General features: G+C 47.5%; 1 protein-coding gene across 1 annotated transcript in view; it reads right to left on the reverse strand.

The window, feature by feature from the left end:
* TPR (translocated promoter region, nuclear basket protein) overlaps positions 1–25011 on the reverse strand; it is a 605901-nt gene that overhangs the window by 145692 nt on the left and 435198 nt on the right. Inside the window, exons 36-39 of the mRNA XM_063940231.1 lie at positions 15819–16012; positions 15475–15729; positions 15252–15397; positions 14855–14932 (exon numbers count right to left, since the gene is read on the reverse strand). Coding sequence (XP_063796301.1) covers positions 14855–14932; positions 15252–15397; positions 15475–15729; positions 15819–16012 — 673 coding nt within the window. The remainder of the gene's footprint in view (positions 1–14854; positions 14933–15251; positions 15398–15474; positions 15730–15818; positions 16013–25011) is intronic.

The raw sequence follows: 25011 nt of genomic DNA on the forward strand, positions 1-25011 counted from the left end.
CAAGCCGGCGCCCTTTCCCAGTTTTACCTTTCACATCACACTGGGCAAGAGGGCGATTGGTGGAAACACATAGGCCAGATGAAATTCCCATCTCTCTGACAGGGCATCCACAAAGATCGCTTTAGGATTCGTTCTTTACCCGTATGCGGGAACCGACAGTCACATGAACTCCTCCACCATCCCGACGGCTCACTATCCCGATGGTCGGCATGCCGACCAACAGGAACTATTTCCACTCTTGGGTGTCCACGACACCCATAGAGTGGGAACAGAACCCGTGGCGACCGCAGCGAGCCCGCAAGGGGCTTGCTGCACTCGCAACTCCCCGCCGGGATCCCTGCGTCGGTATGCTGCCGGGATCCCGGCGTCGGTAAGCTGACCGGCGGTCTCCTGACCACCGGTCACCCGTACTACACCCATGAGATCCATCTCCGGTAACCCCCACTTGTCTACAAGAATTTGGAAGACCTCGGGGTGTAAAGCCCATTCGTTTGCATGAATGGCGTGCCAGCTGAGAAAATTCGCTTCCCAGTTTAGGACTCCAGGAATGAACACTGTGGACGAGGCTGGATAATGACGTTCTGCCCAACTTAACGTGCGGCTTACCTCCTTCATTGCCTTTTGGCTGCTATTTCCTCCCTGATCATTGAGGTACTCTACTGCCGTTGCATTGTCCGAGCAAATTTGAACTGGTTGCTCCTGAAGAATGTCCTTTGCCTGAATGAGTGGCCCAAAGCTCCAATCTATCTATTCCTTCCTCCTTGGTCCACTGCCCCTGGAAGCAAGTTTTTTCCTAACACTGCTCCCCAGCCCTGAAGACAGGCATCCATTGTCAGAACCTCCCAATCTGAGATCCAAAAAGGCCTCCCTTTGTCCAGATTGGATGTCTGTAGCCACTAGGCCAACGACTTCCGTACTGCCAGAGGAAGGAACAATCGGTTTTTATTGTCTGATGTAACCCATTCCATTTGGAAAGGATCAGACGTTGAAGAGACCTTGAGTGGAATTGAGCAAACTCTAATGTCTACACCATTGATCCCATCACAGGCATCCCATCACAGGCATAGCTGCGTGAATGGATACCCCTTGACAGTAGCAACTCCTGAATCCTCGACTGTATTGTGGATATTTTGTTCGGAGGTAAAAACACACTCTGAAGACCAGAATCCAATACAGCACCCAAGTGCGTCATACGCTGTGACGGAACCAGGGACGACTTTGCCTAATTTATGAGCCAACCTGTTTCTGTAAACAAGCTATTGTCTGTTGCAGGATTAATTGGTCGTCGAGGTATGGAAAAATCCTTCTCCCCTGTCGGAGATAAGCCGCCATTACCACCATAATTTTGGTGAACACTCTTGGAGCCGTAGCCAGTCCAAATGGCAGGGCTTGAAACTGAAAGTAAACCTAAGATAGCACTGAAGACTGTGTGATAGGAGCATGCAGGTAAGCCTCCTGGATATCCAGGGATACCATAAAATCCTCCATCGCCATGGCCAAATTAATGGAACGTAAAGTCTCCATATGAAAGCGAGGCACCCAAATGTACTTGTTCAGCACCTTGAGACTGAGTATAGGCCATACGGCCTGTGCGGCTTCTGAACTAGAAACAGGTTCGAATAGAAACCTTGTCCTTGTTGCGCAGGAGGAACTGGAATAATCACTCCTGATTGAAGCAACTTCTGAACTGCCTCTTGTAAGGCCCTGGCGTTCGTTTCTACTGAAGACGGGCTGGTACAAAAGAACCTTTGTGGGGGGTGTTTCTTGAAAGCAAAACCATAACCGTGAGATACCGCTTCTTGCACCCAGGCATCTGTGGTGGACTGCTGTCAGATCTGTGCAAATTAAGAAGTCGGCCTCCCACCCTGGGGTCCCCCAGGTGGAGGCCTGCACCATCAGGCTGATGGCTTATCTTCTGGCTTGGAAGCAGGTCCTCTGGCAGTCCAATGCTTTTTAGTCTTATCAGATTGGGACTGTTTGTCAAAGCTGGAAACCTAGGTTTGGATTTGTGGGTAGAAGGAAACTTCACTTTCTTGGAGTATGCCCCAGACTCCAAAATACTGTTGAATTCTTTACCAAAGAGAGTATTCTCCAATAAACGGCAAAGACTCTAAAACCTTCTTGGCTCTGAGTCAGCCTTCCATGTACGAAGCCAGACAGCTTTGCGAGCTGCTACTGCTGAGGCTGATACTTGAGAGGCAATAGTACCCATTATCCAAGACTGCTGCTTCCATAAAAATAGCCGCCTGTTTAATATGTACAATATGGGATTTTTGCTCTCTAGATGACAATGAAAGATTCTCCAATGCATCAGCCCAGGCCGCCACTACTTTTGTCATCCAGGCTGAAGCCTTGGCTGGTCTTACAATTGACCCCGACAAGGAGAAAATGGTTTTTAAAAAGCCATTAATTTTTCTGGCTGTAACATCATTTAATGATGTTGAAGGCAAAGGTAATGTAGATTTTCACACCAATCGAGTGACGTGCTTATCTACTTTGGGAGCCACCTTTATACAGCCCCCAGCTGGAAGAGGATAATGGGAAATCATTTCTTTGGAATTCTAAACTTCTTACTGGGTGTGACCCAAGCCTCTTGCATAATCTCTGTCAGCTTTTCTGACTCCGGAAATTCAGTTCTGATTTTTTTGGGACGTTTAAACACAGGAGCCTTGGATTTTAACAAAGGCTCTGCAGCCTCCTCTAAGGATAGATTGGCTTTCATAGCACTAATTAGCTCAGGTATATCCACTGAGTTGGGACCTTCATCCTCGTCTCTGTATGTAGAACCAGAATACAAGGAATCCTCATCTTTCGACGTGTCCCCCTCTGAAACATGTGTAGACTGTGAAGATGTTGTTTCAAGTCTGTGATTTACCTTCCCCAGGCCTTTCAGCCTGCTTGTTGAAAGGCTGCAGATTCCTGGACTGGATGTGATAAAACCCAGGGAGAATGTTGCATGTAAGACTTAATAGGGTAACCTACTGTATTCCTGGTATAGGAGCTGGCACTATATGCTCAGCTATATTGGATAATGACTGCGCAAAAGCAGCTCATAGGGATTCAATATCACCCTGTGCCTGCCTTGGATTATTCAGTAGACTTTGATGAAGGCTAAAACAATTCGCACATGATCCATTTTGAACCAGATCCTGAGAGGTTAACTCAGCTTTGCAGGACAAACATGAAATCAGTGTTGGTGCTGCTGTGGAGAGTGTATCCTCCTCACCCTTGCCTCTCAGAAATGGTAAACAAATCACACACCTGTATGGTGTTAACTACACAATTTGTGACTGAAATCACATTAAAGCTTGTTAAAGTGACATACAATCCGATCCCTCCCTGCCTTGCACCAGCATTGAGGATTGATATTATACACAGAAATTGACAAGAAATAGTAAAGTCAGCAAACACACAAGCAATCAGTCACTAGTTATACATTAGCATAATAAGCAATATGAGCACATTCAACTACAGATACATTTCAAGTATGTAGGAGAAACATTACTGCATTACCTTATATAGGACATTTAACGTATTCAGTCGCACAGTGAAAGAAAAGGCAGCAATAGTTTACAGACTCATATGCATCAGGCACTTATCCAACTACTTGTACCCAATGGTAGATAGAGACTTAGTGCTGTATCACCTGGCTCAGGAGAGTGGGATACAGGGAGACTTCACCCCGCTTCCAGGATAGAACAATATGTTAGTGAACGCTGAGTGGATCCAGATGCAAAAAGTGTATACAAACGCCCAGTGAACCCATACAGTGAACACAAACGCCCATGTGAACACGGACGCACCAGTCACACAGCCGCCTATGCTGTGACTGGATCCCTTTTGATACACAGCGTCTCAGTTCATGGCGGGAAACTCTTAGGAACCGGGGGGAGGGGCAAGCAGGGGAGCGTCGTACGCCCCACTGCTGACATCAACCCCAGGGATCCCGGCCTAACACAGATCTCTGGAGCCTATGATCACTGAGATCTAGCGCTGGTGCACCAGAGGTGACAGCCGCGTCAGTGGTTGTTCGGTAGTCTCCATCCCGAAAACTGTGGATATGTATTGCGTCTCCACCACTAAGCCGAACCGACGCCTTATCTTATCCCCGTGCTCCGGCCACAGTCTGGTAATGTCTGCTGGACTTGCTAGTACATCCTACACAGACGCCCGCCGAAACAGCACTATACACGTGGGTAAGCAAAGTCGCGACACGGCAGGGAGTTGTTAGAGCGACTCTTTCTAAAGTATGTTTAAGACGCTTTTTAGAAAGATCGTTCAAAAAGAATAAGACTATAAAAATTAAATAAAAAGCTTATGGCTGCTAAAAACCAGCAGCCCACTGACCATGGTCCGGCTTCTGCTGCACCAAACAAAAACTGAATTGCCTTAGCCAGGAGGCGGGGATATAGGGGACTGGCCGTTGCATTCTGGGAGGCCGAAAGCTTTGATTAGTGGTGCCAATCAGCTGACGCTACCTCATATCCCAACGTTTATCCTGTGGATAATCTGTGGACCCTGCAAGAGAAACATATATCCTCTTCCTATACAGCAAACATTCCACACCATGAAAGTGATTTCCTTTAATTATCATCTTATATTTTGTAGCACTAATATTATACTTTTCAGTAGTATGATATGAAAAAAAAATACGATGTTAATTACCTACCGCCAATCAGCTCCTAACATTTTTTAAAGCCATAATTATTGGTTGAGGCGTTATCACTTTCCACTTCTTTATCACTTCTCTGGGATTAATACAGCTGCCCCTCAGTACAGAAACTGTGCCTGAGGAGACGGACATATCTTGAGAGAAGGATTCAGAAAGGATAGTGGTGAGATTCAAACCAGCACACACAAACAAGAAGAAAACCATATTAACACAACATGAACAGGAACAGCAACGGCTGATCCCACAACAATACTTAACCAAGTAACCCTGCAGGAAACACGAAGCACTGGGTGGGCGCCCAGTATCCTCTACGGACTATGAGAAACGGATTTACCGGTAGGTAATTAAAATCCTATTTTCTCTTAAGTCCTAGAGGATACCATGGGGATGTACCAAGAGGATACCATGGGGATGTACCAAGAGGATACCATGGGGATGTACCAAGAGGATACCATAGGGATGTACCAAGAGGATACCATGGGGATGTACCAAGAGGATACCATGGGGATGTACCAAGAGGATACCATGGGGATATACCAAGAGGATACCATGGGGATGTACCAAAGCTCCCAAACCAGGTGGGAGAGTACTGAGGTTCTTGAAGAACTGACCAAACTGAAGGTCCTCAGAGGCCAAAGTATCAAACTTGTAGAACTTAGCAAATGTGTTCGACCCTGACCAAGTAGCTGCTCGGCATAACTGTAAAGCAGAGACACCCTGGACAGCCGCCCAGAAAGAACCAACCGACCGAGTAGAGTGGGCATGAACAGATTTAGGAAACGGCAAGCCTGCCGTAGAGTAAGCATGCTGGATAGTCAGCGTGATCCAGTGAGCAATAGACTGCTTAGAAGCAGGACACTCAATTTTCTTGGGATCATAAAGCACAAACAGCGAGTCCGATTTTCTGTGACGAGCCGTCCGTTTGACACAGATTCTCAAAGCCCTCACAACATCCAGGGTCTTTGAAGTAGCAGAGGTGTCAGCAAGCACCGGAACCACAATTGGCTGGTTGATATGAAACGCAGACAACACCTTTGGAATAAATTGCTGACGAGTTCTGAGTTCAGCTCTATCATCATGAAAAATCAAATAGGGGCTCTTGAGGCAAGGCTCCCAATTCCGAAACATGCTGTGCTGAAGCCAAGGCCAATAGCGTGACGGTCTTCCATGTAAGAAACTTTACATCCACCTCCTGTAAAGGCTCAAACCAATCTGACTGCGGAAATTTCAACACCACGTTAAGATCCCAAGGTGTCATGGGAGGCACAAAGGGCGGTTGGATGTGTAGAACACCTTTCAAGAAGGTCTAAACCTCTGTTTCTGGAAGAAAATGGACAAGGCCGAAATCTGGACTTTTATGGATCCTAAACGTAGGCCCACATCTGCATCAGACTGCAGAAAAAAACAGAAAACTACCCAGTTGAAATTCCACCGCAGGAAATTTCCTGTTTTCACACCAAGAGACATATTTTCTCCAAATTCGGTGGTAATGTTTTGACGTTACCCCTTTCCAGGCTTGGATCAAGGTAGGAATTACCCTGTCCAGAATACCTTTCCGGGCTAGAATCTGATGCTCAACCTCCATGCTGTCAAACGTAGCCGCGGTAAGTCTTGATAGACGAACAGTCCCTGTTGTAGAAGATCCTCCCGAATGGGTAGAGGCCACGGGTCCACTAGAAGCATTTCCAGTAGATCTGTGTACCATGACCTTCTTGGCCAATGCGGAGCAATTAGAATTGCTTGAACCCTGTCCCTTTTTATTCTTTTGAGAATACTTGGGATCAATGGAAGTGGTGGAAAGACATACACCATCTGATAGACCCACAGAGTCACCAGAACGCCCACCGCCACCGCCTGTGGGTCTCTTGACCTGGTGCAATACCGCTGGAGCTTCTTGTTGAAATGAGATGCCATCATGTCGATCTGTGGAGTCCCCCACCGACGAGTCAAGCACCCAAACACCTCCGGGTGAAGGCCCCACTCTCCTGGGTGGAGGTCATGTCTGCTGAGGAAGTCTGCTTCCCAGTTGTCCACTCCCAGAATGAAGATCACAGACAGCGCCACAATGTGTCTCTCTGCCAAGAGGAGAATCCTCGTCACCTCTGACATTGCTGCTCTGCTATTCGTTCCACCTTGTCGGTTTATGTATGTCACCGCCGTCACATTGTCCGACTGAACTTAGATGGCTCGATCTTGAAGATGTGCTGCCTGCAGAAGGGAGTTGTATATGGCCCTTAGTTCCAGAACGTTGATCGGAAGAATGGTTTCCTGTCTTGACCATTTTCTTTGGAAGTGTTCTCCTTGGGTGACTGCTTCCCAACCTCGGAGGCTTGTGTTCGTGGTTAGCAGAATCCAATTTTGAATCTCGAACGTTCGGCCCTGGGTCAGTTGAGAAGTCTGTAGCCACCACAGAAGAGAAATCCTGGCTCTTGGTGACAGACGTATCCTCTGGTGCATGTGGAGATGCGATCCGGACCATTTGTCCAGCAGCTCCAGCTGGAAGGGCCTTGCGTGAAACCTTCCGTACTGCAATGCCTCGTAAGAGGCTACCATGTTCCCCAGGAGGCGACTGCACAGATGCACCGATATCTGGGTTGGCCTGAGGACGTCCTGCACCATTGACTGAATTACCAATGCCTTTTCCAGAGGAAGGAATACTTTCTGTACCTCCGTGTCCAGTATCATCCCCAGGAACGTAATCCTCCGTGTTGGTTCCAGGTGAGATTTTGGCAGGTTCAGAATCCAAACGCGAGCCTGGAGAAGTCGTGTGGAGAGGGCAATTCTGTGCAACAACCTCTCCCTGGATGGTGCTTTTATCAGCAGATCGTCCAGGTACAGTATTCTGTTCACTCCTCGTTTGCGGAGGAGAAACATCATCTCCGCCATCACTTTGGTAAATACCCTCGGGGCCGTGGAGAGCCCAAAGGGCAGGGCCTGGAACTGGTAATGAGTCATGCAATGCAAACCTTAGATAAGTCTGATGAGGCGGCCGAATCGGAATATGAAGGTACGCATACTTGATATTAAGAGAGAGGGGGAATTCTCCCACCTCCAGACCTGAGATCACGGCTCTCAGAGACTCCATCTTGAATTTGAACACCCGTAAATATGGGTTCACTGACTTGAGGTTTAAAATGGCCCTCACCGAACCTTCCGGTATCGGTACCACAAACAGGTTGGAATAGAAACCCTTGTTTTGTAGTTGAAGAGGAACTGGCACAATGACGTGAGTCTGTACCAGTTTTTGAATAGCTGCTTGCAAGGTCACACTTGCTTCCGGTTAAGCTGGTAAGCCGGATTTGAAGAATCTTTGAGGTGGGAGTTCTTGAAGCTCCAGTCTGTAGCCCCGGATGATAAGATCTTTTACCCATGGATCCAGGCATGAGGTGGTCCATACGTGACGGAAATATCGCAATAGGGCACCCACCTGCCTGTTGACCAGGCAGTGCGGTCCACTGTCATGCTGAAGGCTTTGCAGAAGCAGAACCGGAGGTCTGATCCTGTGAGACACTATTTTCAGGTTTTCTGGGTTTACCTCTATTGCCTTTGAAGGCAGTAGAACCACCCTTGGCCTTACCTTTAAACTTCGCCGTCCGAAAGGACTGCAATGCTGGTGCAGAATAGGATTTCCTAGCCGGGGGTGCTGCGGAAGGAAGGTATGTAGACATACCCGCCGTAGCCTTGGATATCCACGTATCCAGTTAATCTCCAAAAAGGGCTTCACCTGTGAAAGGTAGGCTTTCCACGCCGTTACTGGAATCCGCAGTCCACTGGCATAGCCACAAGCCCCTGAGTGCTGACACTGCCATGGCAGTGGTGCGTGCATTGAGCAATCCAATCTCCTTTATGGCCTCCACTGCAATGTTAGCAGAATCCTGTACATGCTGTAGGAGTAAAATAATCTCCCCCCTGGATAAGGAATCTAACCCGTCAATTAGATAACCTGACCATTTTGCAATGGCCCTAGTGATCCATGCACAAGCTATAGTGGGTCTTTGGGCCACCCCTGCAGCTGTGTACAGAGATTTGAGAGTGGTCCCAATCTTGTGGTCTGCAGCATCCTTCAATGAAGCAGCCCCAGGAACAGGTAAAACTATCTTACGAGACAACCTGGAAACCGAAGCATTCACTATCGGTGGGTTTTCCCATTTTTTCCTATCATCCTGAGGGAACGGGAAGGTTGTGATTAACTGTTTTGGAATCTGAAACTTCCTGTAGGGATTAACCTAAATTGCTTCAAAGTGAGAATTTAATTCCTTAGAAGCAGGGGTCTGAGACGCCAGGATGACCACTGAATCCCTATTCATGAGGTAATCTACAGACTGCCTTAAATATTGCGTCTCCTTTTCATTTTGGGACAATTTCTTTGAAATCATCCCTTTTAATGAATCTAACCATACAGGTTCAGATCCACTAGCTCCGCGGTGACCAACCCGCGGGTCTTTCTATCTCCACATGCGGCTCGTAACTTCCAATGGCACCTCCCGCTGCTTTAATCTGCAGTGCCCAGCGCCGGCCCGTAGGCCAATCAGAGTTCGCGGACCGGCAGCCAATCAGGAGTCTTAGCTGCCGGTCCGCGAACTCTGATTGGCTCACGGACCGGCGCCTAATTACAGAAAAGCAACGCCGCCAGAGTGGAGACTGAGGGGCAGGAAAGGCGCACAATGCGCTCTCCTCCCCTCACAAGCAGCAGACTGAGCAGAGCAGCAGCGCAGTACTTGGGGGGGCGCAGTGTGTGGACATGTGTATCTTACACTGGGAAGACGTGTATCTGGCACTGGGGGGAGGGGGGACAAGTAGAAGGCAGTGGGGGCCATATCTGGCACTGGAGAGACGTGTAGCTGGCAGTGGGGGCATATTTGGCAGTGGGGGCATATCTGGCACTGGAGGGACATGTGTATCTGGCACTGGAGGGACATGTGTATCTGGCACTGGAGGGACATGTGTATCTGGCACTGGAGGGACATGTGTATCTGGCACTGGAGGGACATATCTGGCACTGGAGGGGCATATCTGGCACTGGAGGGGCATATCTGGCACTGGAGGGCATATCTGGCACTGGGGGCATATCTGGCACTGGGGGGACATGTGTATCTGGCACTGGGGAGATGTGTATCTGGCACTGTGGGGGGAGATGTGTATCTGGCACTGTGGGGGCATATATGTATCTGGCACTGTGGGGGAATATATGTATCTGGCACTGTGGGGGAATATATGTATCTGGCACTGTGGGGGAATATATGTATCTGGCACTGTGGAGGAATATATGTATCTGGCACTGTGGAGGAATATATGTATCTGGCACTGTGGAGGAATATATGTATCTGGCACTGTGGAGGAATATATGTATCTGGCACTGTGGAGGAATATATGTATCTGGCACTGTGGAGGAATATATGTATCTGGCACTGTGGAGGAATATATGTATCTGGCACTGTGGAGGAATATTTGTATCTGGCACTGTGGAGGAATATTTGTATCTGGCACTGTGGAGGAATATATGTATCTGGCACTGTGGAGGAATATATGTATCTGGCACTGTGGAGGAATATATGTATCTGGCACTGTGGAGGAATATATGTATCTGGCACTGTGGAGGAATATATGTATCTGGCACTGTGGAGGAATATATGTATCTGGCACTGTGGAGGAATATATGTATCTGGCACTGTGGAGGCCCTCTTTTTAATGTATGTGGCACTGTACAGGGGATTTATTTGTATGTGGCACTGTACAACATGACTAAAAATGGGGTTATGACACAAGGTCATACTCCTTCAAACATCAAACCGAAAGGTGTGCGCATAAAAATGGGGTGTGGCTTTGTGACAACTATGCCACGCCCCCATTTTTGCTTGGCGTGCACATGATATGGCTCTTACCCTCGACTACAGATCTTTTCTGGCTCTTTGCCACTGACTGGTTGGCCAGCCCTGCACTAGCTTGAGAATGTGTACTGTCCTGAGTACACTGTAGTGATGCCCCTGCTTGAGCAAAACACTCTGATGTGCATGATACACACTCCTTTGACATGATAAATGTGAAAGAAACACACACACAGTAAGGAAAAGGTTAAAGCAGTTAACCCACACAGAGCCCTTCTAGGGAGACAGTACAGTGGAGCCAGCCACACAGCACCCCTATAGCTAAAGACTAAACTTAGGTGGTCGCAAACTAGGGCTTCAAATTATTGCTCCCCCCTTTGCTATGACCCCCTGGTACTGCTGAGGTGCTTTGGAGTCCGTGTGGAGGAGCTGCGCTTCCCTGACAGGCTGTCTGTGTAAAGCTGCAGAGGAAAAATGGCGCTGGTGAGCTGCTGGATCCGCTCATAGTGAAGGCACCGCCCCTGTAATGGCGCGCAGTCTTCCCGGTCTTTATACTGGCTGAGGTGTGGAAGCATGTCTGTAGGGGATCAGAACCCCTGTAATAGTGCCAGTTTTGCGGGTAATAGATTTGGCTCCAGCCGCCCCTCAGAGCGGACACTAGAGTGTCCTGAAGCCTGGAGTGCAGCGTGATTGCAGCGCTGCGCTCCTACCCTCATGCCGCCATCACAGCCGGCCACCCGCTAACCGGGACTCCAGCCATCTACTCACCACTCTTCTAGCTCTGTTAGGGGTGGTGGCGTGCTGCGTGTCTGTCCGCTCGCCGTGGTGGGGCTTGCAAATAAGTCCCTCAGGAGCTCAGTGTCCTGTCAGCGGGGAACTGGACCATTAACCCTAGTGGTTAAAAGGATTCCCGGGGTTTGACTGTTCAACCTCTGGGGCTGATTTTCAGGCAGCTCCTGGAGCAGATCTCCTGCAGGTATTTTTAGATGGGAGCTCTAAAGATCAGATCTCCTACATAAGTGTCGAATAGATTAGTTGCAAGGGAGGCAAGTTGCCATTGTAACAGAGAGGACATGCCGCCAACAGTACCGCAACTCGCACCCCCTTGCAGCCAGTTCATGCACTGTGGGGCTGTGTTACGCAAGTGTAGCAATTGGCGGGTAATTGAATGGACTCCATAGACTTATACCCCTTTTCCACTAGCTCAAAAAACACGGGTAAATGCACGGGGGCGCGCATTTACCCGTGTTTTTTGCTAGTGGAAAAGGGTAAACCCGGATCAAGTGATCCGGGAATCCTACCCTGGTAGCTAGCCGGGTTGAACACGTGTTCAACCCGGCTAGCTGTCTAGTGTGAACGGGAGCCGTGTCGAGGTGACACGGCTCCCGTTCACAGTGCATAGGGAAGGCGGCGCTGGGAGATCATGTGATCTCCCTGCGCCGCCCCTGCCGTGTCACTAGAAGCGTCACCAACCCGGCATTTGCCGGGTTGTGACTGCTAATGGAAAAGGGACCGAGCACGGGTCGCAGCAGGGGGCAGCTCCCGTGTCAGGCTCCCAGCTGCGACCCGTGCTCGTTAGTGGAAAAGGGGTAAAAGATGCCAGACAGCATCAGTGTATAGGAACAGAGCCTCTTGCCCTAGGCAGCTCATGAGGAACACCCACCAGCCCTCGATAGAACATATCCGGGTGTGAAAGCCTTTCAAGTTCGTGAATGTGTTCACAGCATGAATCAATATAGATTGGAATAAAGAGACAGGGGCTGTATTACCACTTGCTGTACTGTGTGTACAAACTGAATAAAAGAAGAGCTGCGAGCTCCATAAAAGCATGTACCATTTTGACAAACTTAATATGTAACATCTGAACTACTGTATGGTTTTCATACAATACAGTCAACTGAAAATAGTCCTTTTTATGACAGTTAATTAGAGCTAATAAACACCGATTTACTCCCAAGATGCAGCTGCTCCGCATCACTAGCTAAACGCAAACACTAATGAAGCCCACACTCTGAGCTCATCCTCTGATCGCTACCAAAGTGTAACCGATCCGTAATGAATAGTTACTGGGAATCTCCGATCACTGGGGGTTATTCAGATGTGGATGGAGTTGTTTTTCATGCAGCAATGTAATGATTATCAGTACTTTGTGCATGCAGAGGACCCATTCTGCTCGTGTTGAAACAAGTTCTGCGGCGTCAGACAGTGATCAGCATCAGACTGTCAGTCCGTTTGGGGGCAGTGAAGGCATCAGTTTCTCCAAATGTCGTTGTTTAGAGGAGGGAAGAGGACATGAAACTCTGTGGTTGCACAGAGAATTGTGGTCTCTGCGATGGGCAGCTTGTGCATACCCATGGGTGCCGCATGATGGTAAGTGACTAATCGGATGCCGTCAGATCACTACTGCAGCAGGAGACATCTGCTTGTAATAGATGCCTCCTGCTGCATTTACATACAGAGCTAGCAATGCTACTTCTAAGGAAACACCAGTGATAGCAACTCCAACCATATCTGAATAACCCTCAAAGTGCTCCAGCAGTGTCCGCACACACACCCAGTGTAGGAAGCGCTCCAGGTGCCAGGGCCTGGTGCTGGCAACAACTAAACATCTTAAAACAAATCGTAGGAATCTATAACTGGTGTATAAGTAAAAGTTTGTCAACTGGTATGCCCTACCATTTTGCAGTTGCCATAAGTTTCGAATTGCACTGCCGAACAAGACCATGGTGCTCGTCGGCGTGACAGTTCGTCCTTCTTAGCCAGGGCTTCTAGTAGTGTGACTAGGATGTACCATCACGCTGCCTCTACTTGTGCGAAGAGGAGCTTTCTGTGCACTTCCCAGCCGCATACTGGGTTCACTGAGCTACGGTCAGCTATATCAGGAGTCATGAAGTGATTGAAGGAGTAGGCTGTCGCATTGCTGCACGATGTGGAGACCCGGGGTGCAGCACCTGGAGGCTGTGTGCTGGTAGCTCAGATGTTGCCCCCTCCTCACTTAAATCTATGACTGACTGGAGTACCTGCTGGCTCCGAGTGCTTTTAAATAGCTGCACACAGCCACAGCAAGCTTCCCTCCAGCATAGTGTGCTTACTGAGTGGTCCTATATAACTCAATACTGGAGCTAATGTCAGAAAGACGGAATTATTCTCAGCAAAGCACTGCATAATGTATGTATTTTATAAAACTTAACATTAACACTTATGAAGGTAATGTTAAAAGTGACATAAAGCAAGAGCCTGTCAGGTGGTGAGTTGCATTAAATGAAATGGGGAGGGAGTGTCAGCAGGAATGGGAAGGGAAGGAAGGACAGGATTGGCAGGTGTGGCAGAAGCACAGTGCAGAGCTACAATCTGTCCTTTATACTGTGGCAGATACCAGACAGTAACCTCCAGTATAACAGCTGTGTGTAACCCTTGAATGATATCAGTAGAAACTAGATATATAGACAGAGATATAGTTGATAAATATTAGATGGATAGGTAGAGAGATATACGAGATAGATAGGTAAGTAGATTGATAGGAGATAGATGGATGGACAGATAGGAAGAGAGATAGATATGGACAGATAGCTAGCTAGATAGCAGATAGATGGGATTGTTAGATAGATATTAGATCAATTGATTAATAACCATTGGATGGTATACGTGACAGCCTAGCATATTCTAATCTATATGGTATCTTCTCTTATACACCAGGGGATTTGATGCTGCTGTAAGATATCAAACTGGTTAACTCTGCTGCCGCAGTTGGGAGGTTAAGCAAATCATTGCACATGTAGTGAGGGCGAGGCTGAGAGACAGAGGGCAGGAAGCTGGAAAGATAGGGGCAGTAGGTGACACAGGGGGCACGAGTCTGGCTGAACCTCTATTGTATGACGACGACATCAGTTATATTATTACTACATCAACAGGCATCTTCCAGACAATGTGATCTCCTACATGAATAGTGAATACTAACTGCTGACACTGTCAGCCCAGGGAGGGCCAATTTCTTCCGTGGTTCCCTGTTGCATGGAAACCACCATACAGATAAGTGGCCACACACATTTTTATGCATGCGCAGAATACCACTAGGAAATTTACTCTACTTGCACCACTGGTAAGGAGGAATACTTATGTCCCACCGGCGGCAAAGTAAGCCCATCCAGTCACAAAACATTGTGAGTCAGATGGAGTAAACCCATCCAGTTATAACAAATGTTTAACATATAAATTAACAAACATTTATTATCCTACAGTAAAAAAAATCACCCTCAAAGACATACATTTACATAGAATGGTGTAAAACAAAATAACACATTTGCACAGAAAGAAGTACAAACACCATGGGGTAAATCGGGTGTTTTTCTTTTTTTACCTGTGTTAGTGTATCCTGTGATTCCTGATCAAAACTATGAGATTCTGCCTCAGGAAGTTCATCTGTCAAAATCTCCTCCTTAAAAACAAAATAAAAATGGGTACAGCGTAAAAAAAAAAAAAAAAAAGACAGAAATGAAAATGAGCATTTCCATTGATCGAATAAGTTTTTTTTAGGACCTACATTAGCAGTGTATTATAGGATTATATTAAAAGAAGGCCCTTGAGCTGGAAAAGACCTCCAACTCTCCTCTGGCCATAAACCAGTGTCTGTCATTATCAACCAATCAATCTACTACAAAACAAGACTAGCCCTGATCAATGCAACAATACAGCATTCAAAAGTCCTGAAAACAAGGATATCAGTGTCCACAATTCTTAAACACATAGCAACAAACCTCTGGTTCCACTCTCTGCACAGTCCTAAGCTTCTTATTTACAGGTATATCTGATTCTTCAACTAATTGCTCAGTAGTTTCAGTAGAGCTCTCTTCTCCTTCTTCACGTGGACGCTTTGAGACTGAAGATGTTGGTACTGCTGGAACTGAAAGATTTCAGTTTTAGAAACTTTACGTATGCTTCTTCAATAATTTGAAATTATGGAATTTGTTGCAAACTTACACGTGTTAAATAATGATGATGAAGTTGATGGTCTCTCCATAGGAGTACTTTGGACAACTTCTACAGTGGGTTCTGGAGTGCAGGGCTCTATAGTTGCATGTGACTGCTGTGTAGGCTGAACAAATGCAGTTTGCTGTTGAACAGCTGGAATGGGTTGGGAGAGGGATGATTGGACATTAGGACTAGTGGAGCGAACAGATCCACTAGTGCTTCCAAAAACAGTAACATGCTCCAAAAGACCTTCTGACTGCACGGCTACATGTAAGAAAAGACGATATGCGCACATTAAAACAAACGTAGTGGGAGTGTGGCCTACATCAACAGAAATTAGCAAAATAAAATACCTTCTTGTGTTTCCACTTGGGTTGTAGGCATGACTGTAGCCGTGGGCGTAGTAGTTGGAGTAGACACTACAGCAGGAGTGACCATAGGGCGAATACTAGCTCTTGGTGGTCTTTGTGCCGTAGTAACTTTACTTGGTGTAGCCACAACTGGAGTTGGCTTAATATTAGCAGTTGGAGGTTCACTCATGCTTGCCCTGGAACGTCAAATAAAAATGTGCCTACATCTGTGAGATATTCTAAATATGAAGACAGTGGCCCAAATGTAATGGGCTTCAATTTGCTGGTCTCGGCATGAGAGTGATATTGCCGCTTGATTTAAAGAGGCAATTTGTTTTGAGGCAAAACCAGGTTGTTTTTGCTGCCTAAAATCTTGAGATTATACAATCAGCATCTCATTGGGACCAGTAAAAGGGATTCAATTACATTTGGGCAAGCATCTCTTTAAGACATAGAAAAAGATTTTATGTACTGTGACATTCTATATCATGTGTTATAGCATTCCTAAATTTTTTTTAATTGTGCACATACAGGCTCCCTCTTGTTGGTAATCTGTGTAGAATTAGCAACTATACTGCCTTGCATAAATTACTGCTCCTGTCCGGCAGTAACAAACTTGGGGCTTATAGTGCAGTAGCAAAACAACGAAGTCTCTCTCAGCAACCCCACCCCAACAGACCATCAGGAAGGGGCAGGATGAGCAGCAACACAACTCCTTACAATGCCTCCGACTAACAAGAACAGGTTAGGGCTTTGATTTGCACTTTGTCTGAAAAATGTATACTTTAAATCGATTTAATTTATTGATACATACAGATTTCAAAAGATGCAGTGGTGCAGTGGCTTCGAGTGGTGTTTTATTTTTGACAGTCTTCTTCTTACTATTCTGTTTTTTCCCTCACTCCAGGATATGCAAGCTTTCTGCAGCTTATTATAATTTTTGTACAAAATTTTTTCTTGCTCTGAACATGTACCATCCACCTAGTCAGAGAAGTTTGCAGCCTTAAAAGAGTATTGCTGCAACATATAGAGTGTTAAATCCAGCTGCACTAAACCTTGATAAATAAACGGCCACTGACTTAAAGGTCTGGTCTTAAAAGAAGCCAGGAAGGGTCCTAATATACTGTATGCTGAGAATTTAATACAGTGAAAATAAGAATTTACTTACCGATAATTCTATTTCTCGGAGTCCGTAGTGGATGCTGGGGTTCCTGAAAGGACCATGGGGAATAGCGGCTCCGCAGGAGACAGGGCACAAAAAGTAAAGCTTTAGGATCAGGTGGTGTGCACTGGCTCCTCCCCCTATGAGGTTCAAACTCCTCCCCCTATGAGGTTCAAACCAGGACGACTGCAGAATATTCAACACCACATACAAATCCCAAGGTGACGTGGGAGGCACAAATGGAGGTTGTACGTGAAGCACCCCTTGCAAGAAGGTCTGAACTTCTGGCAACACTGCCAATTTCTTCTGGAGGAAAATGGAGAGCGCTGAAATCTGGACCTTAAATGGAACCCAGACGTAAGCCCTTATCCACACCAGCCTGCAGGAAACGGAGGAATTGCCCCAAATGGAACTCCACAGGCTGATAAGTGCGTTCTTCATACCAGGAGACATACCTCTTCCAGATATGGTGATAGTGTTTTGACGTCACAGGTTTCCTGGCTTGAACCATGGTAACAATTACCTTTTTGGAAAAGCCCTTGTGAGCTAGGATGTTCCGCTCAACTTCCATGCCACCAAACAAAGCCGCCGTAAGTGTGGGTAGACAAACGGTCCTTGTTGAAGGTCTTTTCTTAGCAGCAGAAGCCAAGGGTCTTCTACAGACATGCCCAGAAGATCCATGTACCAAGCTCTCCGGGGCCAATCCAGATTGCCTGAACACCTTGATTTCTGTTCCTCTTGAGCACCAGCGGGATCAAGGGAGTTAGAGGAAATAGGTAGACCAGCCGATACGGCCAAGGCGACGGCCGTGCATCTACTGCGCTCGCCTGAGGATCCCTGGTTCGAGAGCAATAGCAGCAAAGCTTCTTGTTGAGGCGAGACGCCATCATGTCGATTTGTGGTTAACCCCACTGGTCGACGATCTGCTAAAACACCTGAAGGTGTAGCCCCCACTCTCCTGGGTGGAGATCGTGATGCCTCAGGAAGTCCGCTTCCCAGTTGTCCACTCCCGGAATAAAGATTGCGGACAGGGCTCTTGCATTTCTTTCTGCACAGAGGCGTATCATTAACACTTCTCGCATGCAGGCCCTGCTTTTTGTCCCTCTTTGTCGATTGATGTACGCCACCGCCGTGTCCGACTGAACCTGGATCGCCCGATCCTTGAGTAGAGGAAAGGCCTGAATCAGAGCATTGTAGATTGTCCGAAGTTCCAGAATGTTGATCGGAAGTAGGGCTTCCCATCCTCTCAGACTTGCATCTGTAGTGAGGAGGATCCAATCCTGAATCCCGAAGCTTCGGTCTTCCAGGAGGTTGGAAGACTACAGCCACCACAGGAGTGAAATTCTGGCCTGAGGTGACAGTCGAATCACCCGGTGCATCTGAAGATGTGAACCGGACCACTTGCTGAGGACATCCAATTGAAATGTTCTGACATGGAACCTCCCATATTGGATCGCCTCGTATGAGGCAACCATCTTCCCTAACAATCTTATGCAAAGACGGATGGATACTCAAGCAGGTCGGAGCACCATGCGGACCATCTCCTGAAGGAGGCCATAATCGGGATATGTAGATAGGCATCCTTGATATCCAGGGATACCAGGAATTCCTGTTCTTCCAGACCTGCAATCACTGCTCGCAAAGATCTTGAACTTGAAAACCTTTAGGTAAAGGTTGGAAGACTTCAGATTCAAAATGGGTCTTACCGACACGTCTGATTTCAGCACTACGAACAGATTGGAGTAGTAACCTTGCCCTTGTTGCAGTGGTACCGGAACAATGACTTGTGACTGAGACAACTTGTTGATGGCCAGCAGCAGCATAGCCCGTGTATCTGCCACAACTGGTAAGATTTGAAAAACCGTTGGGTAGGAGCACAGTCGAACTCCAGCTTGTATCCTTGAGATACGAGATCTAGGACCCAGGCATCCTGGCAGGAACTTTCCCAGATGTGGCTGAAGAGATGTAACTGACTAACCACCTCGAGATGAGGTTTTAGTGGAAGCTGAACTGGTGTTCTGTTCCTGAGAGCCGGCAATGGCTGGTTTCTTAGGCTTACCTCCAGTGCCTCTAGCCACATTGAAGGCACCCCTGGCCCTAGATCAAAATCTGGAGGACCGAAAGGGCTAAGTAGACGGCCCCGGATAAGTCCTTCTAGCTGGTGGTGCCCTGGAGGGGAGAAATGTGGATTTCCCAGCATTATCCTTAGAGATCCATGTATCCAGTTCTCCCCCGAAGAGCCATTCCCCTGAAAAGGGAAGAGACTCCACATTGCGCTTGAATTCTGCGTCCGCAACCCACTGACGCAACCACAATGCCCTGAGCGCGGACATTGCCATAGCAGTGGTCCTAGCATTGATATTGCCCATCTCCTTGAGAGTCACACAGGACCGGTGCAGCATCCCGAATAGGTTTTAGGAGAGTCACTGTAGTAACCAGGGACATATCCCCTGAGAGGCCCTCCTGAATCTGAGTAGCCCACGTATGAATGGCATAGGTTATCCAGCAACCTGCAATGACCGGTCTCTGTGATACCCCTGTTGCAGTGTAGACAGACTTCATTGTAGTCTCTATTTTTCTATCCCCAGGGTCCTTTATGGTAAAGGAGCCCTGGGCAGGCAGTATTGCCTTCTTAGAGAGGTGAGAGACTGATACCCCCAAAAACTGTTTGGACACCTGGTATTTTTTGTCTGGATTTTTCCAGGCTAACTTACATACTGTAGGTCCTCTAATTCAGTAGAATCAGGGAAAGTGCCAGTTTGTTTTGTGCAAAAAAAAACGACTGCTGTGTCGCAGCGTCCTCTAGAAGTTTTAACACTTCCCGTAAAGCCAGAATGAGGGGTTCAATACCCTGTGATGAAGGGGGATCCCACATCCTCTTGTATTTCTTCCTCAGAATCTGAGAGTAAGGCAGGCAATCCACGTTTTTGTGGACCTGAAGAGATTTATTATTATTTATTACCAGTTATTTATAAAGCGAACACACATTTCGCAGCGCTTTTACAGAGAATATTTGGACATTCACATCAGTCCCTGCCCCAGTGGAGCTTACAATCTATATTTCCTATCACATGTACACACAGACACATTCACACTAGGGTAAATTTTTGTTGGAAGCCAATTAACCTACTAGTATATTTTTGGATTGTGGGAGGAAACCCACGCAAGTAAGGGGAGAATATACAAACTCCGCAAAGTTAGAGCCATGGTGGGAAACGAACCCATTGCCTCAGTGCTGTGAGGCAGTAATACTAACTATTACACCATGATATGGGGTGATGGGGGACATCTGCCCAAGCAGCCAGGTCTGCAATAGCCTGCTGTAATTGCTGAGTTTTATGGGCATTTGCAGTGAGCTGAAATGACATATCAGACATCATAAATTTGATTGCACCTAGCCAGGAAGGCTCTGGACCCTCCCCCACAGTCTCCACAATGTTTTTTGAGGACTGACTGCATTGTTCACATGAAATGGAGCCAGATGACAGAGGGGAGAATCTGGTGTTACACACACTGCATAACTTCAGTTTTACCATGATTGCAACAACAATACAGACACACACACACACACACACACACACACACACACACACACACACACACACACACACACACACGTATAATGCAAGCCTGCCCTTACTGTACGTGAGGGGGTAGACAGAGAGAAGTCACCAGCACACCCAAAATACCAAGCCCCAAGTGAGGCTGGTAGTATTCAGTGAAACACTGTATGTTATATTCTAGACATATATATTCAACATAGGACACAGAATGTGCACAATAGCCGCTCTCCCCCTGAGATGCACTCTGTACCAAGTTTCCAGCGTGTTCCTGTTTGTGTGGAGGAGCTGTGTGTGCCTGCTGCTGCTGTATGCAGAGGAAGGCGCCAAAATGCAGCTGAGCCCGCTCTGAGGAAGCTCCGCCACCTGTAATGGCGCCAGAGCTTCAGGGTTATTTATAGTGGCAATGTCTCCCAAACACTATAAAACAGAACATAAATGCAAGTTTTCACTAAACCGCTGCCAGTGTACACAGGGGGCTATAGCAGGTCCCCCCAGGAAGGTCCCGTATGCCTCCCCTGTGTGTCAGCCGCACCTTGAATGATGTTACCTTCAGGCTAATGTTAGGGGTGTGTGGCGTGCTGCGATTGAGCCACGGCGCAGTGCCCCGCTGAACATCCTCTCAGGACGGTGGTCCTGCAGCGGGGAATCGGCTGACACCTCTCAAGGCTGGTGACCGCACTCCCCCCCTAACTCCCACGGTGCAGGTATGCTGTTGCCCAAACAGCATACCGAAAATAACAATTGAAAATAAACTGAAGAAAAACTCTCTGGAGCTGCAGAGATGTGCATCCTCTCCTGAGGGCACTTTTTTTTTCTAAACTGCCTGTGGGAGGAGCATAGAGGGGAGGAGCCAGTACACACAGTTGAAGAAATTTAAAAGTGCACTGACTCCATTGGACCCTGTCTATACCCATCGTACTAATGTGTCCCCAATATCCCTTATGGATGCTAGAGAAAATAGGATTTTAATACCTACCGGTAAATCCTTTTCTCTTAGTCCGTAGAGGATGCTGGGGACGCTTCAAGAACCATGGGGTATAGACGGGATCCGCAGGAGACATGGGCACTTTAAGACTTTGAAAGGGGTGTGAACTGGCTCCTTCCTCTATGCCACCCCTCCTCCAGACTCCAGTTATAGGAACTGTGCCCAGGGAGACAGACATTTAGAGGAAAGGATTTATTGTTAACTAAGGTGGGACATATACCAGCTCACACCTCAAACACGCCGTACAACACGGCATTTAACAGAAAAACTCCAGTCAACGGCATGAACAACGTCAGCAACAGGCTGACCATAACGTAACACAACCCATGTGTAAACATAACTAATAACTGCAGATAGAGTCCGCACTGGGACGGGCGCCCAGCATCCTCTACAGACTAAGAGAAAAGGATTTACCGGTATGTATTAAAATCCTATTTTCTCATACGTCCTAGAGGATGCTGGGGACGCTTCAAGAACCATGGGGTTTATACCAAAGCTCTAGAACGGGCGGGAGAGTACGGATTACTCTGCAGCACCGATTAACCAAACATGAGTTCCTCATCAGCCAAGGTATCAAACTTGTAAAATTTAGCAAAAGTGTTTGAACCGGACCAAGTAGCTGCTCGGCAGAGTTGTAATGCAGAGACTCCGCGGGCAGCCACCCAGGATGAGCTCACTTTCCTGGTAGAGTGGGCCTTCACTGATTTCGGTAACAGCAATCCAGCCATAGAACGAGCATGCTGAATCGTATTGCAGATCCAGCGCGCAATAGTCTGCTTTGAAGCAGGCGTTCCAATCTTGTTGGCAACATACAGGATAAACAGAGATTCCATTTTCCTAAGTGGAGCCATTCTGGCAACAAATCTTCAAGGCCCTGACAACATCGAGAGATTTTGACTCCTCGAAGGCGTCAGTAGCCACTGGTACCACAATAGGCTGGTTCATGTGGAACGATGAAACCACCTTTGGCAGAAATTTTTGACGAGTCCTCAACTCCGCTCTATCCTCATGGAAGATTAAATAAGGACTCTTGTGAGACAAAGCCGCTAACTCAGACACCCGCCTTGCGGATGCTAAGGCCAATAGCATGACCACTTTCCAAGTGAGAAATTTCAACTCAACCTTCTGTAAAGGTTCAAACCAATGTGATTGAAGATAATGCAACAGCACGTGAAGATCCCATGGTGCCACAAATGGAGGTTGGATGTGCAAAACTCCTTTCACGAAAGTCTGAACTTCTGGAAAGGAGGCCCATTGTTTCTGAAAGAAAACCGATAAGGCCAAAATTTGTACTTTAATCGAGCCTAACTTTAGGCCCGCATCCACACCTGCTTGTAGGAAATGGAGAAAACGCCCTAGCTGAAATTCTTCCGTAGGAGCCTTCTTGGATTCACACCAAGACACATAATTTCTCCAAATACGGTGATAATGTTTAGACGTTACTCCTTTTCTAGCCTGAAGAAGTGTGGGAATAACTTCACTGGGAATACCCTTTCGGCTAGGATCCGGCGTTCAACCGCCAAGCCGTCAAACGTAGCCGCTGTAAGTCGTGGTACACGCACGGCCCCTGCTGTAACAGATCCTCTCGTAGAGAAAGAGGCCAGGGATCTCCTATGAGAAATTCCTGAAGATCTGGATACCAAGCCCTCCTTGGCCAGTCCGGAGCAATGAGGATCACCTGAACCTTTGTTCTTCTTATGATCTTTAGCACCTTTGGAATGAGTGGCAGCGGAGGTAACATGTACACCGACTGAAACACCCATGGTGTTACCAGCGCGTCCACCGCTATTGCTTGAGGGTCCCTCGACCTGGAAAAATATCTCTGAAGTTTCTTGTTGAGTCGAGACGCCATCATGACTATTTGAGGAATTCCCCAGAGACTTATCACTTCTGTGAAAACCTATTGATGAAGACCCCACTCTCCTGGATGGAGATCGTGTCTGCTGAGGAAGTCTGCTTCCCGGTTGTCCACTCTTGGAATGAAGATCGCTGACAGAGCGCTTGTATGTCTTTCCGCCCAGCGGAGAACTTTTGTGGCCTCTGCCATTGCCGCCCTGCTCTTTGTTCCGCCATGGCGGTCCATGTGCGCTACTGCGGTTATATTGTTTGATTGTATTAGGACGGGCCGGTTGCGAAGAAGACGTTCCGCTTGAATAAGGCCGTTGTAAATGGACCTTAACTCCAGAACGTTTATGTGTAGACAAACTTCCTGGCTTGACCATTTTCCCTGGAAGGTTTCCCCCTGTGTGACTGCTCCCCAGCCTCGGAGACTCGCATCCGTGGTTACTAGGATCCAGTCCTGTCTCGCAAAACTGCGTCACTGTAGAAGGTGAGAGCTGTGCAGCCACCACAGGAGTGAGATTCTTGTCTTGGAGGATAAGATTATTTTCCGGTGTATGTGCAGATGGGATCCGGACCACTTGTCCAACAGATTCCACTGAAACACCCTGGCATGGAATCTACCAAGTTGAATGGCCTCGTAGGCCGCCACCATCTTCCCCAATTCAGCAATGCACTCGGTCATTGATGAATTGATACTCTCGCTGGTTTCAGAATTTGTTTGACCAAACTTTGAATTTCCAGAGCCTTCTCTTCTGGAAGAAAAACTCTGTAATTCTGTGTCCAGAATCATTCCCAAAAACAACAGCCGCTTCGTCGGATTCAACTGTGACTTCTGCAGGTTTAGGAGCCAACCATGTTGTTGCAGAACTGTCAGGGAGAGCGCAATGTCCTGCTCCAGCTTGTCTTTGGATCTCGCCTTTATCAGGAGATCGTCCAGGTAAGGGATAATTGTGACTCCTTGCCTGCGAAGGAGAACCATCATTTCCGCCATTACCTTGGTGAAAATCCTCGGAGCCGTGGACAGACCAAACGGCAGCGTCTGAAATTGGTAATGACAATCCTGAGTAGCAAACCGCAGGTAAGCCTGATACGGAGGATATATGGGGACGTATAAGTAGGCATCCTTTATGTCGACCGACACCATGAAATCCCCTTTCTCGAGACCAGAGATCACTGCTCGGAGAGATTCCAGCTTGAATTTGAATTTTCTTAAGTAAATATTGAGGGATTTTAGGTTCAGAATTGGTCTGACCGAGCCGTCCAGCTTCGGGACCACAAACAGGCTTGAATAAAAGCCTTCTCCCTGTTGTGCCGGGGGAACCCTGACAATGACTTGATTCCGACACAACTTTTGTATTGCATCGCATACTACCTCCCTGTTCGGAAGAGAAGCTGGTAAGGCTGATTTGAAAAAACGTCGAGGAGTACGTCTTAAAACTCCAGTTTGTACCCCAGGGACACTATTTCTACAATACACGGGTCTAGGGCTGAACGAGCCCAGAAATGACTGAAGAGCTTGAGATGTGCCCCCACCGGTGCGGACTCCCGCAGAGGAGCCCCAGCGTCATGCGGTGGATTTAGCAGAAGCCGGGGAGGACTTCTGCTCCTGAGAACCTGCCACGGACGGAGATCTTTTACCTTTTC

The sequence above is a fragment of the Pseudophryne corroboree genome, chromosome 9 (assembly GCF_028390025.1).
Source record: "Pseudophryne corroboree isolate aPseCor3 chromosome 9, aPseCor3.hap2, whole genome shotgun sequence".
Taxonomy (NCBI): Eukaryota; Metazoa; Chordata; class Amphibia; order Anura; family Myobatrachidae; genus Pseudophryne; species Pseudophryne corroboree.